General features: G+C 42.0%; 1 protein-coding gene across 2 annotated transcripts; it reads left to right on the top strand.

Annotated features, from left to right (window-relative positions):
* The first annotated feature begins 1,265 nt into the window (after nucleotides 1-1,265).
* MPC1 (mitochondrial pyruvate carrier 1) lies at nucleotides 1,266-13,291 on the top strand. Of its 2 annotated transcripts, none has more exons than XM_030499203.1 (5): nucleotides 1,266-1,588; nucleotides 6,531-6,534; nucleotides 9,066-9,162; nucleotides 11,432-11,564; nucleotides 12,331-13,291. In XM_030499203.1, exons 1-5 carry the CDS (start codon nucleotides 1,518-1,520, stop codon nucleotides 12,347-12,349), a joined length of 324 nt encoding a protein of 107 aa, XP_030355063.1. In that variant the 5' UTR covers nucleotides 1,266-1,517; the 3' UTR covers nucleotides 12,350-13,291. The 2 variants fall into 2 exon arrangements, with proteins under 2 accessions (XP_030355063.1, XP_030355062.1); XM_030499202.1 differs by having other exon boundaries at nucleotides 1,421-1,588; nucleotides 6,531-6,830.
* Nucleotides 13,292-19,975: the final 6,684 nt, after the last annotated feature.

The following is a 19,975-nucleotide window of genomic DNA, read 5'->3' as shown; positions in this document are numbered from 1 at the left end:
GTTAATGACTGAGCCTGGCCATAGAGGATATGTAGAACCCCACTACATGAGATTTTTGTTCAAACACACAGAACTGATTTCCTTAGATCTCCCTTCTGCCAGCACAAGTCAAATCAAACCATACAAGTGATTCGAGACCCTGTTCAGATTCACATTGCTGCTTTCAAACGAGGAGTCTACATAGTCCACAGAAATGTGGTGGGCTACAGTTTGACTTTTCATAATGCAGGGGAACTGCTTTTCATAACCAAGAGGGTTAAAACTCTTTCTCCCACAGAGCAAAGCCAGGAGTGGTGGTGGTGGAGTGTCATATCAGATGCTACAACATAGAAAGAGAGGACACGCAATGCTTTTCCTCACACCTACTGCTCCCCAAGGAAGCAGTCAGGGGGAGAAGGGTGCAAAGCTCTCATTTTTTCTTTTTCTCCCCCCCCCCCGTCGAGATCCCACAGAGAAGAGGAGGGAAGCAGAAGGAAACAAGCAACCATGGCCTCCAGGACTTCTTGCAGCACACGGGCATGCCCCAGGCTGCACTTTCAGCCCAGTTCTAGACTGTAAAAACTGCAAATCTTTGGAAAGCAGAGGTAAACATCCATTTTCACTATCTCTAGTGCACTGAGCAAAGATAAAAGATGTAATTCACATACACGTGTTTGTTTGTATGGCCCAAATTTTATGGAGACGGCATTAGCAGGGTTAGAGTTTATCTCGCCTTCTAAATAAGTAACCTCTGCTCAGGTATGAAATAGAAAGTGGTGGTGAGAGGCGGGACCTTAAAACTATTTCAGGTACAGAGGGAAAGGCTGAACTGCTGCAGTGCTCTGTCATAACCCTGTACTATCAGCTCCACAAATTCAACCTCCACAAACCGGACTCTTAAAGAAACCACCGCAACAACAACATAGGATTATTTTAAATAATGAAAGAAAAGAAAATCACCGAAGCAGCCATGGGCCCGGCTGACACCGGCACACCTGGACACCGCCCCCCCCCCCCACGGCACACACCGGGCCCAGCGGCACCCGCCGCCCGCCCCACACCAGCGACGCCCCTGACACTGAGGCGGGCGGAGCCAGACACCGCGGGGGGGGCGGGATGCGCCCCTCACCAGCCAATGGGAAGCCACCAGCTGCCTGCCTGCAGCCAATAGGGACTCGGAAAGCCGTCGCGCGGCTCTGCCCTACAGGCTGCAGAGGAATGCCGGCAGTTCAACCGCCGACGACCCTCCTCGTCGCTCTTTGCGACAATTTCCCCCCCCTCCTCTCGCCGCGTTGCTTTACGGCCTTTCCCCCTCCCCACGTCCACCGCCCCTGTTTCGGAGGCCGACAGGAGGGAGGCGGGGCCGCCGCGGCCAATAGGCGCCGAGAGCGCCGTGGTGACGGAGGGGGTGGTGGCACGGGCGCTGCCGTAAAGCGGGCGCGGGGGCGGTGGCGGGAGGGAGTTGTCACCGGTGCCGGTGGTGGCGGCGGGTGAGGCGGGCGGGCGAGGCGCGGCGCTCCCTGCCACCGAGGGCCGCCATGGCGGGGGCGCTGGGCCGCAAGGCCGTGGACTACCTGCGCAGCAAGGAGTTCAGGGACTACCTCATGAGGTGAGCGGCGCGGGGGTCCTCGCCGGCTGCCGCGCCCGCCTCTGCCTCGGGTGGCCTCACCCGCCGCCTCGCCCCGGCGGGCGGTGGCGAGCGGCGTCCCTTCCCCAAATTCTTCCACCCGCCGTCCCCCGCAGCCTCGGGGCATCCGAGATGGTGGCGGCAGCCGGGCGGCGTCGCTTGACCTCTGTCGGGCTCGCCCTCGCCGATGGTTGGGCGGGGGCAGGAGGGAGCGGGCGAGGGTGAAGCCGGCCCGGAGGTGCCGGTGTGGGGTGTGGGGGGGGCGGTGAGGCCCCCCTTGGCTTGCGGAGGCTGTCGGGGCTGTCAGCCGCCCGCCGCACCCCGGGGAAACCGGGCTTGACCTTGAGATGGCGCGGCACGGTTTGAAAGTGCTGCGGCAGCTGCGCTTCGCTATGACCTTTCTTCCGCCGGCTGTGGGACCCGCGGGGAGCGCTGCCCTGGCGCGGGGGCAGGTGGCAGCAGGCACGGGAGCCGGGGACGCGGGCCCTCGGACGGCTCCCTGCAACAGGGGCAGAAGGAGCTTTGCTCGGTTGTGTGCAGAAGTGAGTTGAACAGATGCGGTCGCAAGACCACTTATTTAAACCTCTGAGGGTGTGTGAATACGTACGTTTTTCAGAGGCTTACTAAAGCCCCGCTTTCATGGGAATGTGGCTTCAGTCACCTCCCGAACGGCTCAATACTTCTTTTTTTGTCAAGCTTTAGCTTGTGTGCTCTGGTGAGAGGAGTGACATCTCAAAGTGAAATCACAGGAACGTCTTAAAGATGCAGTTGCAGCATACTTGCTTAAATCTGGCTGAAATGCTGTATGGAGTGGTCTCAGGCAGGCTGAAGTTTCTTTGGCTGACAAGCAGAGAAAACAGATAAAAACAGGCCCTTCTAATAAAGGTGATTGAGCAACCTTTCAGTATAGGGGTTGCTTGCTGTTCTACCTATGTGTATTGCAACTGATGTTTGATATTGAGCAAGTATGTAGGAGGGCGTCTGTTTTTCTGAGAAACAGTCTTGGTGAAAGTAGCAGGAGATGGTGTAAGCCTGCATGGGAGAGGGATTATAATATAAAAGCTCAGGAAGAAAAATGGTTGGTTTGGCACTTGCAAAATCAAGCCCTGCAGAAACAGTGGGGCAAAAAGATGAGATATGAGAAGGAAGAGAACATCCCTGAAGCAAAACAAAGAAAGGTCAAAGCAGGCTTCTGTGGATTCCTTCTGAAAGTCTTCAGGATATTGTGTAAGCTTGATAGGTGCGCTTTGATGTTAACACGTAGTTCTGAGTGAAGTATGTAAATGCCCAGTAAAACAGCAGTATGCTTCGTACTTAGGAAAACAAACAAAAGTCTGGAAGAGATAATGGCAGCTTCTGAACACCACCACAGTTACTTGCTGGAAGTATATCTGTTCTTAATAAAGACTGAAAAGGTAGCTGAAATAAACCTTTTCAGAGGTATTTCATCCTAGTCTTGAAATAAGCTATATAAATGAGACTGTATTGCAAAAAAAGATAATTCCATGGGATTCTACTGTTGCATACAAAGACACCTGCTTAATTTGTACTTCTGTTACTGAGTGTCGTGAAGGGCCAAAGTCAGTGGCTCCATGTGGTATGGCCTTTTAGTGTTGTTTCTTGCTTACTAGGAGAGGTGTGTCTAAGTTGTTGCCTTTACATTGCGTTTAAAACTTAGATAACATGTCAATAAAAGACCATAGTCTGCCTTCTCTACAGAAGGAATGGAGTGTGTGTACTTTGAGCTATTATCTCTTTACATTCCTTCCTGAAGGCTTTTGCTTCCCCAGACTACAGGATTATCCTGAAGAAAATTACAGTCTTGCTGTGCTCATTGAGTAAGAGTTTTTCCTCAAAGCTCTACGACTATGGTACCTGCTCTAAAAATCGGCATCTAACCACTGCAGTGAAGCAAGGCTTTATAAATGTGAAAGTTGTTTGTGGGAAATGATGACTTGAGATATTGTTTGTGATACAGGTATTGAGCTTTAAAGTCCTTGACCCCAAATAGAATAACAGAAGTTACCCAAAGAGGTGGAATTGTGTGTTCCATTGTTATGGCTTGGGGCAATCAAAACTTGCAGACCTCTATTGGAATAAGTAGCTTCGGTTTCAGCTTTATGACTTGAAAACATGAAAGCAAGCATAATGAATGCATGCTGCTTTTCTCAGGTGGATATATCTGGCATTAGAATTGCATGAGTTAGCTTTTGGATCTTGCACAAAAAAACAAGATAAATTGCTTTTAAAACTGTCATTGGTAATTAATTGTTCTGCCAATTTCACATCTGGCTTCTCTTAAGTGGTGATTAATAGGGATCTGAATGACTGTAAATCATGTAAATACACATTTACTCTAACTGTTGTCTTAATGCTTTAAAGTCAGCATAGTTAGAGTGTTAGCTGTAAGTAGACTTCTGGTTCTTGTAAAATGTAGGAATAATATTAACTTAAAACTAGCTGATTAGCACATGAAAGTTCAGTAGCTCTATATATCATGACCTTGAAGTTGTGTGGGTTTTTTTCTATAGATCCTAAAAATGTCAATTGTCACTAAAGTTATATTATCTAAGCCATTAACAGTAGGCAGCTGAGTCCTCTTACTTTCTATTCTAATGAATTAAGCCAGTAGCTTCTGAAAAACATCCAGTAAAGCAGCTTTCTTTTTTTTGAGAGAGATCTATATATGCCGCTCTAGACAAGTCCTGGCATTGTCTTGCGGTAGAAATCTAAATTACTTTAGTTGCATAAGGAATACCAAGGAGTCCCAAAATCTTCTGGTAATAGAGAAATAAGCATGGAGACTTTGGTCTTCTGAGGTACTTCTGAAATATCTCTTCCTGATGACTCAGCAATAATGCAAATGTAGTCATTGTTAACTTAGGTGGCTTTGAAATAGTTCATTCCTTGTAAAGCTTGAGCACTTACATTGACATAAGCTGTCTAAGACCTTTCTTTTAATTGAAATGAACTTTAGAAGAGTTAGCATCAGTAATATAAACAGAATTAACTGATCTTCTGTTTTCATTAGTAAATATTTAAACACAAGGACATAACTTGGAAAAAAAAAGTCCTCTACTGGGCTGTGCTAGAAACTGAAGGACACTGTGCCTGCTGTCTCAGTCTTGTATGCTCTGAGAACTGAACAATCTAACCCTTTTGCAGAAGGGTAATACCATCACGTCTTAGGGGATGGCAGTGTGGGGGAACAGAGTGGTGACAGTTCATCTGTATTTGCAGGATGGCCTCTGGCCTATTGATGCCCTCACTGCCAGTATGAAGAAAATACATATATGAAATCTTTTGAATAATAATACTTCCCCAATATAGCCTTTTTGGAATGAATTGTAGTAGCAATATAAGGTATTGATCAGCTGTCAGTTCCTCTTTAGATGTCTAGGCACTTAATCAGAAAGCAGACACACAGAAACTGCTTGAGTAAATTCAGCAGCTCCTGCCCTTGGTTCTGGAAATGTTAGTATGAAGTGTTCCCTTTGTCAAGGGATTGAATGTAGTTCTTCATAACTGCTAATTTGAAATGGAGTCACGAGTAGATGAGGACACTTGTTGCAGTGTCCTTGCTATTGGATATGGTGCATTTGTTGTAGCTATATTGGCTGCAGAGCTTTGGGGCTGGATGCCTGCTTCTGTAAGAGTCTATATGACCTTTATCTGCTCTCCTCTAGGAGTATAATAACTGTACCAGTCTCACGTGAACGTGAGGATGATCTTAGCCAGAGCTGTCTACTCTGTTAAAATAGCATCACTTTGATTCTATTTTAGGCTTTCACTTGCCTGAAAACAGCTTCCAATTTAAAAATCAAGGCTGACTTCTGTTGGCACAAAACCATCATGCCAGGAAACAGATGTAAACTTGTTTGTTTAAGGTTTTTTTGGGGGGAAAGTATGCACTTGTTTACTTCAATTAACTATTGCTGCAGTTCAGTTAATAAGAAAACAAAAAAAAAGTGGGTAGATTAATCGAGGACACTCTAACAAGCATCTTGTTACAAGCCACAGGCTGATTCAAAGACTCGCAGCCAACGTGATTTCCTGAGTAGACCTGACTGTTCCCTTGCCATAGCTATTTGTATAACAGTGCTCTAAGAATATGGAAATCAGTGTGAGGGAAGTGACTGTTAAGCGTTCTGCAGCAGTAGGCTTTCTATTAGTAGCTGGTTTCTTGTAAGTCATGATTTAAATTGAGTCCTATCAGTATCTTTGTTGGAAAGAGGACGTTTAAAAATTCTAAGGCATTTTAAAAAGAATAGCAAGCAATCTTAAATATATGCTGTAATCTAGCTTTCATGCATAGATCATGAAGTTATTACATAAATTTGTACCTAGATGATCACTTAAATGAAACCCATACATGACTGGAGTGTAATTGCATGTTAGATCACTGAAAATACACTATAGCTTATGTCTGGTACAGCCACAGTTGGCCTAAGCTTAGTGGCAGTAAGATCTTTGGCAGTATTTGGTTTGACCTACTTGTGTACGTATACAAAGAATTCCAGGTTCTTCAAAGCTTCCACAGAGGAACTGTAGCTGTTTAGTTTTGTCGTGATTGACCTTGTTGTGACAAAAATTTTTGTCCTTTTAAACTAGTTGGGGTAGCATCTCAAATGCTTTCAAGACTATAGGGGATGAATGTCTTCCACAGACCATAATGAGATTTTATTTTGCTATGAAAAAGATGCTAAGCGACAAACAGTTATCACAAAGACAGCTCTTGAGAGAAATGGAATTTTTAATACTGCTACATTAATCAAGGTTAATGCCATGACAGTTTTCTGACTGCTACCTATTTTCTGTTTGTGATGCACTTCTCCTTATGCTGATTATGAAAGAAACTAACACTTTTTTCTTCTTTCTTCCATGTACTTTTTGAATGGAAAACAATGATGGCCCACTTCAACAGTACGGTAAGAAAAGGGAGAGGACTTCTGGTTTCACATCTCTGACTTGAGCAACTTGCAGTCTTTTTGCCTCAGCACTGTTATGACCTTGCCTGCATCTGAAAGCATATTGCAGACTTCCAGGAGTGATGCTCTAGTAATATTTATTTGCAAGTCTGAGGTTGAGGTGACCAAGCATTAGCTCCTTCACAATGTCTCCTAAAGCAATCACTACAAAAGTAAAGGGGCTTCACTTATTCCTTACCCTTTGCTACAGAGATCAGGTCAAGCTGGAACCACTCTTCTGCATAGTAACAGTACAGGTACAACTACCTGGCTTATTTTTTAACCAGCTTTATGTCACCATTTATTGCCTGATGTATAACTCTCACTGCAGACTCTTCTTTCCTGCAGCCTTTTAGTTTGCTTCTGAAACTGGGAGTGGTTTTTTTACGCCTGTTATACTGTGAATCATAATGTTATGGAAGACTCGCTCTTCTATGCAGACCAAAGACAAACTGTATAGGTATAGTTTAATTTAATTCTTGTGTGTGGAAACTTCAAAGTCTGGCTGCCTGGAGGCACTTAAAACTGGATAACCATCTCAAGTGAGCAGCTTCTAAATCTACCTCCCTGGTCAGCAGAGGAAAGTTACTGCTGCAGTGCTGCTGGGATGTGAACTGATGATTCTTCAGCTTGTACAGCCTGAGCTTGAAGTGATCCATAGTCTATGGTGTGTTGTTTGTTTATGTTCTAATAGCAGTTGAATTAAGTAGCAGAAGTCATCACTAGGACTTCCAAATCTGTAAAGACTTACCCTGCTGAAACTACAGTTGTTTAAACAAGACTCCTGAAATGACTAAAAACCTCACCAAGTACATCTACTGCATTACCAGTTTTGATTTGCAGTTTTGATTTGCTATAGTGTGGTAATGCTAACACAAGTTGTCTTGCTGTCTTACTGTGTAAATAATTATGGTTATGACTAGATGTTTGTTTCTGGTCCTCTTATCGTACTTTATTTAAATAGCTACATTAAAGCCTCTAAACAATATCTTGTGTGCTGATGACTGTTTTCTATGAATATTCTTCTTGCAACATCTTGTGTAAGTGGTGTTACAAGTGCAGTTTTTTACACTATTTAACTATAGCTGTACAGTCTAAATGCCATGTAGCCATGCCATGGTACCTCTCATGTACTTGAGAGGCATTAACCATTAGATGTCATTTTTCCTATCAGTAGGAATATAGTAAACAAATGCATTTATTGCATCTTTTGAAATACTCTTATTATAAATCTAAGTTTGGACCAATGTCAGTTCTGTGGACACTTGCAGAAATATGACATTGTTTTGTGTATTGCACTATGTTAAACTATCAAAATGGTGTGTACAACTTAACAAAAAGAAAAAGCATAGAAAAAGTAAGTTTCTTGTATTGCAAACCAAATCTCAAGGAAACAAGTGTGGCTTTTAATAGTGCTGTAGTGTTGACAAGCTAGTATCTGGACTGGCTAGAGTATCTTGAATTAAAATTGCAAGCAACTTAAATATCACCTGACAATTCAAAATTGTTGCAATATCTTCAGTGTTACATTTAGGGGAAGTATCAAAAGAATAGGTAAAGTTGGAATGTACAAAGCTTTTTCTTGCGAAGTGCATCTCTTTTGCCATATCTGGCCAAGTTACTTTTGCACATCCATAGTTTCCCATTAGGAGAAGCTAACGCAAGTACCGCATGCATCTTCTGTGGAAAGAATTCTGCTGAAGGCTTGTTACTTTTAACAATAGTGGATATTTGACTTGGGAGACTATTTTTCTCAGTGTTTTAGACAATATTCATCAAACTGAGCTCTCGTCAGTTTTTCTGAATTCATTCTTTCCACTTCTTGTCTCTGTTTTTCTGTGTACACACCTTTAGCTAACTGCTTTACTCTTATATCTGTCTAATCACTGAGCTTTAGGTAGCCACCAGGTTGTCTTGGCAATTACAGATGAAGCTTTAGGTAACAACTTCGTTTGGTTGCATGGCCCTGCTCTTTCAAGAGATGGTGTAAGCACTTGGAAGAAGATGCTTGCTGAGCATTTCTTCATCCTTGGTGTAACACGAAAACAGTTCCAGTTCTTCACTTCATCAAGTCCTTGAGTTTTCATTACATTTTTGAGGAGCCTTATTTGAAAGAGGTGAATGCTAATTCTCTGCCCAGAAGTGAGCTGTAAATCTGAGGTTATTATTTGTTTATACTGATCAGACTGCTCAGTGATGGCTGAGGTCTTATAATTACACAAAACTGCATTTCAGTGGCCTTTCAGTAGTTCTTCTCCAGTTTGCAAGAAGATTCAGAGTGGGTTCCTTTTCCTTCCACCCTGAAGACTAGATCCTGCTATAGAAGAAGGGTTTAGTTTTTCTCCTTTACATCAGAAGTAGTCCCTATCTTAACATGGAATTTTACCTTTAACTCTGTCCTCTGAAGCTTTGTGTGGCTAAGGAGAACTGTAAGAATACCATAAGAGGTCTGCGTTTCTGTGTAACTTTATTTTCATTTTCTGTCTTTGCAGCACTTTTGGGGGCCAGTTGCCAACTGGGGACTTCCTGTTGCTGCTTTTAATGATATGAAGAAATCGCCAGAAATCGTTAGTGGCCGAATGACACTTGGTAAGATCTAAGATAAACTAATTGTTAGTAAACAGACTACAGAACAGATATTTTTTCTTTGAAGTTTCCTTCAGGCAACTAATAATTTATCAAGTGATGCATTACTATTTGCCCGCAAACTTGTGATTAAAGCAGATATAGATAGCAAATATCTTGTTATATAATTTCAGAGGCCACTTGAAAACTGAGGCACTGCAGAGTTGCAGAGTGGTGGGGTTGGGTTTTTTTGGGTTTTTTTTTTCAGAGTGCTTTCCAGTAATTTGGGAGGGAAAGTAGGGATGTAGGTCTTGAGTCTTGGCGGTTTTGATCACCAGACTCAGTCATAAAGTATAATTCTCTTGGTATCTTCTGCTATTACACACACTAGTTCAGAATGTGTTGTTTTACCCAACTTTATTCTTTGTATGAAGAACAATGATGCTTCGTGGTTAGTGTGAGACTTAAATATCAACACTGACAAAGTGAAGAAATGGCAATGCTTAGTCTTCAGATTGCAAAAAGCAGTTGAGGGAGATGAACTCCTTGCGAAGCAGTTGCTGATGAGAGGCTAGTGTGATTCTTAATGGAATAGTGAGAAACGTGTTTTAAATGCATGAACAGTATTTTTTCCACCTTTTTTGGACCATATATAGCTTTTTGCCTATATGTCTGTCTCTACATTCAAGTTCTTCTCTAGGATCATAAATCTGGTAGCTTTAATTTATTAGCTTAATTTTTGTATTATTTTCTTCCTTAACTCAGCTAACTTAATTCTGAGTAATTCTTCTTTCCCCAAGCAAATAGCTTTGGGTTATGGAAATTTACGCTAGGTTCTTCTTACAGTAATTCAGTCTCCTAATCAGCTTCCTCAAGATGGAAGGCCACTTAGAATAGTCTCTGGCATAGTGAAACTGTTTTGCAAATAGTGTTTTGGTGGAAGCTACCCAGTTCAGCCAAGTTGAGATACACTTTTAATTTTTATAAATATCCATAGGGTGGTGTGTGTACAAATGTTTTTCTTCCCATCTTTTAGGTTCTGTACTTTTTTAAAAAAGAGGCTGTTTTCCTTGGACAATTTCCTGGTTTTTTGGTTTGTTTTTTTTTTTTCTTTAAGCTGTCAGAACTTTGCAAAACTACTGACATCTTTGGTTGTAATTTCCTGCATTTAAGTGCAATTATGATAGAGTAGATTAAAATTGTTTCTTATCTTCCTGGAAAGCAGATAACAAAGCTTTATGCTTCTCAATGTTCATGATTTCTTGGGGATAGAAACCACCTTCTCTTAAAGTCCATTTTAAAATATTCCCAGCAGGAACTGTATTTAAGTAATTAGTATTTTAAAAATACTCTGTCCTAGAAGTTGTCAGAATAATTGTATAGGACAGGCTATGTCTCATTGGGATTAACTCTTCTTCTCTGGCTGAGATAGTTTAGTCTTGTGGTTTAACCCCAGCCGGCATCTAAGTACTGCACAGCTTCTTCCTCACTCCTCCCCTTCCCCCAGCTCCCTGTGGGATGGGGAGGAGAATCGGAAGAAGGCAAAACCTGTCTGTTGAGATAAGAACAGTTTAATAACTGAAGTAAAACATAATAATAGAAATAATAGGAAAAAGAGAGAGGAATAAAATTCAGGAAACAAGTGATGCACAGTACAGTTGCTCACCACCCACTGACCAATGCTCAGCCTGTTCCCAAGCAGTGATCGGCAGTTCCTGGCCAACTCTCACCCCCCCAGTTTATATAGTGGGCATGATGTGCTGTGGTATGGAATACCCCTTTGGTTAGTTTGGGTCAGGTGTTCTGTTTCTGCTCCCTCCTGGCTTCTTGTGCCCCTCCTCACTGGCAGAGCTTAAGAGACTGAAAAGTCTTTGATCAGGGAAAGTGCTATTTAACAACAACTAAAACATTGGTGTGTAATCAGCGTTTTTCTCATACTAAAGCCAAACCACAGCACTGTACCACCTGCTAGGAAGAATGTTAACTCTATCCCAGCTGAAGCCAGGACAGGTAATAAACTAAAGACTCAGTTGCATCACAGGAAAGCATATGAGGGAACAGAGTTCTTGTGGAAAGCTGCAGCTCTGTAGATATTCTTGTGTAGCAAAAATGAGTACTGTTGTGTATTTTCCTTCATTGGATCCTTGATGTGGACATGTTTGTAGGACTATTGGAAAACTCAAAAGCAGTGAGAAGTATTGTAACTGTCATTACATTCCACTAGTAGGCAAATTATGCCTCAACAAAATGCAGGTATTAAAAATCTACTAACGATATCTATGATGTTTTGCAGCACTGTGTTTTTACTCCTTGGCTTTCATGAGATTTGCCTACAAAGTGCAGCCAAGGAACTGGCTTCTTTTTGCATGCCACTTCACTAATGAAGTTGCACAACTTATTCAAGGAGGACGACTGATCAAATACAGGCAAGTTACATATCAAAAAAGGGAAGTCAAACTGATGGCTCTTGGAATGCTCTGTTAGTAGATTTCTAACTGGTGGAAACCCTCGCATGGCTTCTGAACTTGTTTAACTTCATTACCTGTTGAAAACCCATTAACAAGCTTGTTGTCAGTAGGCTAACTATGACTTGTTGCCTTGCACTCCCTTTGAAGCTTCTGAGGGATACACAAAGAAAAAACTGAAAACCCTTATGGTCATGGATGTGGATAGGACTTACGCAGCTGCTGGCTATTCTGGGGTTTGTTTCATGTATTATGTTGATTAGTCTGCATGTGTCTGTTTCAGTAACTGATTTTTGAGATGGAAACATCTGAAGGGGTCATATGTCTGAAGCAGAAATTAAGCAAAACCTCTCTAAGCTGACTCTTCTATGTATCAGGTAGATACGACTGAGTGTGACTGGGGAACAGACTGCAAGCAGTCTCACACCCTCACTGTGTAGCAAATAGTGCAGACACTGCCCCAGGCAGTCCTTGTGAGTCAGGATTATGGCTCTTCTCACTTCTGCTCCAAGAAATCAATGTGGAGCAATGGAAGGATGAAGCTTCCTGACCTATAAATTAAAAAGTGAGCAAAACTGCAAATGGACCTGCCTTTTTATAAGTAACTGGCCAAATGTCTTTCATTCCTAAAGTTCAATAGAACTTGATGTAAAACATTAAGTCCGGACTCTTTATAGCAATTGCAGTTGAATATTCATTCTTATAAAACATTATCTTCTCTTGGCAGGCTTGAGAAAAAGAACTAAACGTCTAACTTGAAGTAAGCCATGGAATGAGTTTATCCTGAGTTACAACCAAGGAAGATTTGCCATCTACGGTTGCTCTGACAATTACAATGGGGTTAAAACAAACGCCTATTATGAATGACCCCACCAAGAATCCTTCTACTAGTTTTTTTTTTTATCTTGCCTTTTAGAGAATAATATTCAGCAATGTAAACCATTGTATTTGAAGTTTTGCTGCCTTACAGGTCCTTAATAACTACCCTTTTAATAAAAAGTTAGTCATCTGAATAACAAGCAATATTTGAAAACCAACTTTTTTATCTAACAGTCTACAAAAGCGGCCCATGATGGCTTGACAACTGTAGGTGGTATCATGATATTAACATTCTTAAAAGCCATTTAACTTGGGTGCATTCATTCCTATCCTGTCTTTTTATTTTTAATTTTTTTTTTAACTTAAGCAGTGGCTTGCTAATCTACAAGAACAAATGTGTAGCAAGGCAGCCTGGAAGTGACCAGCTATCCTTCTTCCCTTACTGCATGCCTTGTCTCAATAAAGAGACTTAATTAATATCGATTTTTAAGTCGCATATTATTTGAAGAAGACTTGGAAGAGCAAAAGCATAGCACTGAATGAATGAAGGCAACAAGGTCTGGTACTGTTAAGAAGTTCTAAATGGATTTTATTTTTTCCTACCATTTGAGTTGTTCTAGATGTATGTAATCCTTACACAGATAAAAACTTAACTTGTTTGCAGTCTAAGATCTGAAGGACATGAGGTGCCTTTCAGTAGTGTTTGAAGTCATTGGGAGAGTGGTTTTCCCGCATGACCTGCCTGAAAATTACATTGCTGTAAAGATATAGATAACAAAGAATGTATGTGATGGATTTTATTTCAGTGCAGTGTTTTTGAACAATAAACATGTTCCAAATGGCAATAAATCCTTTCAACATTTTGAAAAGTTTTAGTAGTCATACTGTGATACCAGATCCTGAAGTGAAATTTTACTATGAGGTGTCAGTTTATTACTGTAACAGCATTAAGCAAAAACAGGCTGGAAAAGTAAGTTATTATCCTTTGTATGTGCTGAGTTTAGGCAAGTGTCCTCTGGATCTTAATACCTAGCACTTCCCTGCCACCCCTAGAAAAAGGGGGTGTGGGTACTTGACTGAGTATTCCTGCTGTGAAAGTCAGGGTTGAATTCAGGGCTCTCACTATGCTAAGTATTGCATATTGTCTTCTAGCAATAATAAGATGGTCAGGTAAAAGACTTGCTTTAATCCTAGACTGATACTGTGATCCAAATGGAATGGTGGCTGAATTTTGTAATGGGCATACAAGAGGTTTATAGGACATGCTCTGCTGTATAGGTAAAACTTACTATTGACTGCTACTTGTTGCTTTAGAAAAGTTGGTGCATTGAGCTGTTCCTTCAGTACTGCTGTCTTGTGACTAGTCATCTTCTCTCCCTCCCCATCTCGTGGAATATAAGAAGTGTTAGACTAAATGAGTGAGATGCAAGCAGATAAGGATAACTGATCATCTTGCCACCTTGTTCTCATATTTCTGGAGGAAAAAACCTCTAGGTGAGTTAAACTTCGTAAGTGTGAAATGTGGTGGTCTGGCCTGTTCTTGGGTGAAGTTTGTAATATGTGTAATACTCTAGCCCCATGCGGTGCTCTTACCTCTGTTCATTAGCTGTTGATTGTCTTAACTTCTTTACCTAGGGAATACTGTTTGCAAGAGTTTATTTCCTTGTTTTCCTGGTAGTTACCTGCACAATAGTTTCTCATGTATTTCTTTCTACCTTTTTCTTTCCTTTCTTTCTTCTATCCATTCACCATGACAAGGCTCAAGTTCTTTCATACTGGGTAAGTACAAGAGTGAATTGCAGGTGGAAAGTGGGCTCTAACTTGCTTTGAGGTTTTAAACCTGTGATGATTCCTGCGATCCATACAGGCTTTTACAAAAAAGGTAATGGGTGGAGCAGAGCATCCTTCATGGGACCTGAAGGGACAAAGGCCCAGGCTGGGATGGAGAACTCAGGCCTGGGGATGGATGTCCCACAGCCCATCGGTCTGTCCAGCGATAAAAACGTTTCTGTGGGCAGAGTGCCACCAAGCGTTTTGTCACCTGTGTCACATCTACCTACCATTTCTGTTTAAATAAGGGGTGGGGGGGGAAGGAGGGCAGGTGGAGGAAGAATCTTGAGGAGAAGACATGAGGAATTACTGCAGTGAGTAATTGTATCATTAATCTGTGCTGCCTTCCTCTGGCAGAAAATACTGAGACACATTGGCATATGGCCATTTTGGGATCACGCTGTCTAGGATAATCCAAAAAGTGAACATTTTTTAAGAGACTCTGGAGGTTATTATACTCTTGAGCCTGAACACCATACAGGAGCTAAGGGCTTCCTTTTTCTCTTTGCTCTCTTACAGCCACTTCCCCCCCTTAAGGTAGCATTGGATAAAAGAATGGGGCTATGCCAGCTTCACTGATTAATAATAATCCACAGTTAAGAGCTCAGTATTTGCATTTGATTTATAAGATTATAGGGTTTATCTCTATATTCTGTTACTCTGGAATGCCTGTTTGGTTTTAATGTCACAGCTTGCTTTAATCTGAACAACTTTGCAACTGTAGGATAGGTCCTGCCAGTACAAACCTGTGCAGTCTGATCCCTTGCACTGTCCTGTGTGTACTGCTCCTATTCTACGACAGTAAGACAGGGAACCACATGGCCTTTCCTGTCTTGCTGCCAGGGCTGCTGCTGCAGTGTCAGCTGCTGTTGTCTACCATGGTTTCAGACAGAAAAGAATTTCTCACCTTTTGAAACAAGTGCTGCTAGATTGCTTCTAAGGAATGCAGCAGCCTTAGGAATTCAATAGGGCGACAATACCAGCGAAGATCTTGGTCTTTGTTCCCCCTTTCTCCCCAGTTTGAGTTTCAGATCTCTTGACCCCATTTCTTCAAGGGGAGGCTTAGACTGTAACTTACTATAGCATTAAAATAGGTCACAGTCTCTTCTGCTGTTGCAAGACTAAATGCCCATGAGCTGGAAGCTCGCCGATTTGAGTCAAATGTGGAGGTCATTTGGTAGCGCTGTAATAAACAGACAGAAAGCAATAATTGTGATTGTGGGGTCAGAAGAGATAACTTACAAGGCTTCTTTAATGAGAGTAACAGCAGATACCTGTAGTGAATTTTGTTCAACCTCCCACAACTCTCATGCTATATAATCATTTAAGCTATGCTGCTATGTATGGTATGTGTATATATATTTTCTTTTTTTTCAAATTTTGCTTGTGTAACTTGTGTGAAAAGTGAGCTTTCCCTACTCTAAAACCAGCAGAAAACTCTTAACCACAGTATTGCACGTACAGCCCCGACAGCTCTCAGAGGAAACGCATTCTTAGTAAAACATAGTTCTCCGTAGCATTGTGAGTTAGCTTTTGTTCTCCTTACAAAGCACAATGATGCTATCTGAGCAAGGACGCCAATACAGAGAACTGGAGGGGGGAAGGGACAAAAAAGTCTCAATATGTTTACAGATTGAGAGAAGGAAGCAAGAAAGGAAGAGTTTGCTCCTTGGGACCAAGACAGATTTTGATATAGAAGTGTTTAGAAAATACAGTCTCAGATTAGGACAGAGCAGTTTTCCAACTACTCCAGTGCCTTGCCTGACCTAAAATGACAGGCTACCAATGATATAAAACGGTAATAGGAAAGACTGGCAAGCACAGTCACCAGCTCTCTTAGCTTTTCAGCTTGTATCTCACCGGGTATTTTGATCCTGTTTTCATTTGGGCAACAGTGTTGTCTAATGTAGTATGTCTGCAGTTGTGCTTATATAAAGCTGGAGCATTTCTGCTGTCAACTTATTCAGAGGTTAAAATGTTTATTCTGATTAAATATGATTGATGCAAGTTTCACTGTTTGTAAAGTGGAAAAACAAGTACTCTGGTGTTCTAGAATGAGGTCATCGCTTTATTAAATGAATTGTGGAGAAATCTTTCTCTCCCTACCCAATACCTTTCTGCTTTAGCTGAAATAATAGCTGCCAGTGCATTGCGTTTAGTCACTGTGGTAACCACTTATAAATAACCAATGTCCATAGAATCAACTCTAACCACAAGGCAAAAATACTGGCTTCCCAGATAACCTGCTCCGAGTGTTATCACTGAAGTCTTGCTCCTTCAGGATCATTGCCTCTCTCTTCATCACATGGTCTAACCCTGACCATGATAGTGCTCTCTCCTACTTTTTTCCTCCTCCTTCTCCCTCTCTTACCAGCTTTTTTTAACAGGAGGTTTCAAGTAACTATGGCAACAACTCTGAGAATTTTCAGTTTACTCATTTCAGCTGAAATCTGGGTCATGTCTTTCTCATTAAGTGAAACTATTGTATGGAGATAACTGACCCAAACTCAGCCCTTGCAGCAAGAGAAAGCAGCACCAATTATAGCACCACTTCCAAGTACTTATGTGATGGCTGTATTTGGTCCACTGTATAGAAAAATGTAAAGGTACGAAGCAAGCCACTTGTAATTTTGAAAGTATTTTGTAATATTGGACACATTTAACCCATAACTTACTGAGGGAGAACTATGTTGTAACTTGCTTTAATGGGTGTTGATTTATAGATTGGTTGGAATAGTCTTATGTCATGCTTGTTGTCCTAGAGTATGTATTAACTGAAGGGATGCCTTTTCAGAGTGGTATTGAGTGATTTAAATGATACTGGTAGCCTTTCTCTCATTCTTTGTAGAGGACATGTGGTGGTGTGAAATCTCAAAGCTGTCTCCTGGCAGAACAGGTATTAATCTCCTTTCACCTGTCACTCTGCAGTCTGCTTGGATCTGAGATCACAGTTTAAACACAGAAACATCTCCAGATTTTAATGTATAGCCATGCCAAGGGAATAGTGGGATTGTCTCAAACATACCTTTCTTACATACTGAGATATACCATGTCTCCTTGCCCCTGAGATCACTTAAAATCCTAAGACAACTACTGTATTTGTTGAGGGGGAAGCCATGTGAAGCAACAATGACAACGCATTTATGTACACACTTGATGTTGTGGGTGACCTGGAAGCAAAGCACAAAGCCAGCAGTGTGATTTGTAACCACTGTAATACTTTGTGTTTCTTATACTGTAAATTGGTAAATATCAGCATCAGCTCTTGGATGGGTTATTGTTAGGAACAGGAAGGGATTCAATGATTTGGCAAAGTATTCAATAGTGTTAACCAAGCCTCTGTGATACCTGATCTGAGTGTATGATGCCACAGACAGAAATGAGCTCACAAAGCTGTTTGTTACTTCCTTGTACATGTTGTATTAGCCACAGTGAGCCACTAAAGGCTATTACCTTTCCTTCCAAAGCTCTGCAGTAGCTCACAATGTTACTGTGAACCACAAACACCCCTAGTTACTTGGTGTCTGCCAAGCACTCTGAGAAACAGCTCTTATTTCTGTAGTTGGTTTTTGTATGCCTAAGCTCCCTGTGTCAGACACCTATGAGTGAGATCACTTTCTGACACTAAAGAACCAATGACTGGATCTGGAAAGGTTTGAGTCACATCACTCTGGATGATGAGCAGGAAATGTCAGACAAATTAGAAGCGATGTTTCCTGAACTGAGGCATAAGAAAAGAGCTGCAGTTAGCAGCTTTTGCTTCCTTGCTCCTTGTTTTGGGATTAGCACTGCCTGTCACTGTCAGGGATGCAGGCTTTTTGGGGGATGTTCATAACTGCATTTTCAGGAGCATGGGCTCATTTCAAAAGACACAAGGGACATTAATCCCCACTGGTAAGCTTCTTTCCTTTCAGTGGGCTTTAGAAGCTGCTGCTTTGTTTGATGCGAGATGTTTGCACCAAACAGCAGGATTGAGGTGGGGTCTTACCAAGTAGAATGGGCAAGTCCCTGAAGCAGCTCCACATTTTCTGTTTTCTACCATGCTTCCACTGGGTCTCTAACAGATCCTTTACTTAGCATTCCTTGTAATCCCCTGGCTTGCCAATATTCATTCAAATATCCAATTTCCAAAGGCCATCTGAGTTGCCTGTTTTTCATGGCAAAGTAATGACTTCCACATTGTATTTCATGATAGTGCAGAGAATCAAGAGTTTGCATTGAAGACAAATGAGGAAAAGTAAATTTGGGGTGACTATGCCAACCTTCTGCTCAATAAAGTAGCAGGAAAGCAAACAAAACCCTTTACCTCATTCTGGAGCGAAGGGGTGGTGCAGCCCAGGCAGCAGCCAGCTGGAAGGAGGAGGCAGCGGTAGGGTGCAAGCTGGCTCCTCGCACTGCTCGGGGCTCAAGCAGCCCAGGTTTGCGCTGCTTTTCTTTGCTTCACAGCGGCGAGACAGTGGGCTTATTCACACAGAAACAGAAACACAGCCTCAGCTTGCTCTCTGACACGTGCTTACGTGCCTGTCTTCCCTGTATGACCAGAACGCCACCAGTAATCCAAGGCAGAGCCAAACACTCCTGCATGAAATCATGCAGACAGAAGGGTAGGTCCAGGTTTAAATTGTCTGTATCTAGCTATTAAAAACTGGGAGGGAAAGAAACAAGAGTAACTTCAGTTTTTTCTCGGTTTTATATTTTGCTTTCAGATATGCTATGGAATTAAACGTGTTTGTTAAAAATCACTGGCAGTACTTCAATGCCATCGTTTTTGTAGGCTTCTCCCAGGCTTTTTGGACCTAATCTCCTATCTTTCCATTGCTTACAGTAGCAGTCCTATCCTGCTCATTGTGCATAGGTTTCTGTAAAAGTAAATAGAAATGATACGTAAAGGCTGGTTCCAGTTAGAGGTAATGGTGAGGTTCATCACCCTGATTCATCAGACTGAAACTCAGGTGTCGGGTCTGACCTAGTCATCCATACTTCCTCTGCAGTCACTGGAGAGCAGAAGGCAACCTCTCCCTTACTAAAATAACTTCCTTAGATGAGATGTAACTCTCTCTCTGGACCACAGCAATCCAGAAAATTGCTCTGAATTTTAGGCTTAATTTTTTGGCTGCATCTAGTTATATTTAATAAAAGAAATGAAACTTAAAAGCCTTGAAGAAAGTGCACCACTGCCTTGAACATCACAGATGACATTTTGAGCAGTCAGCTGAGCATTCAAATGTGTTGGGGCTTTGTGGGAAGGCTAGGAAGGTACAGAATGACTTGCACAGTTCTGGTTTTAGTGGGAAGCACAAAGATTTCAGCAGCGGGAGGAGGTGGGGAAGAGACTCCCATGCTGACACGTTTATTGTCATGCCACCATTTCCAGTGGAAGCATGAGCCCAAAACATTTCTGTGGAGCAGACAAACTAGTAAAAGTAAACTGTGGCTAAGTTGTAACACCCTTCTGCACATGCAAATAGCAGTGAAGCGATCAAAACTCTTACCATCATGCTGCCATGATGCCAAATACACTGAATCCTGTCTTGAAAGGTCTCGCTGATCATGTCCAGAGACACCTGAAGCATCAGGACATTCTCCCTCCTCCGTTCAGCATGCAAAACACACAAAGCTACTTTCTGGTCCCACCAGCTAATGCTAGCTCTGCTCACTACCCCCGTATCTAAATGCCTTGCGCTTCTAGCTATTCTGCTACTGCCGAAGTAAACAGGCCATAA

Source organism: Strigops habroptila, chromosome 10 (genome assembly GCF_004027225.2).
Source record: "Strigops habroptila isolate Jane chromosome 10, bStrHab1.2.pri, whole genome shotgun sequence".
Taxonomy (NCBI): Eukaryota; Metazoa; Chordata; class Aves; order Psittaciformes; family Psittacidae; genus Strigops; species Strigops habroptila.
Note: the sequence above shows the minus strand (reverse complement) of the source record. Positions and strands in the feature narration are given on the sequence as shown.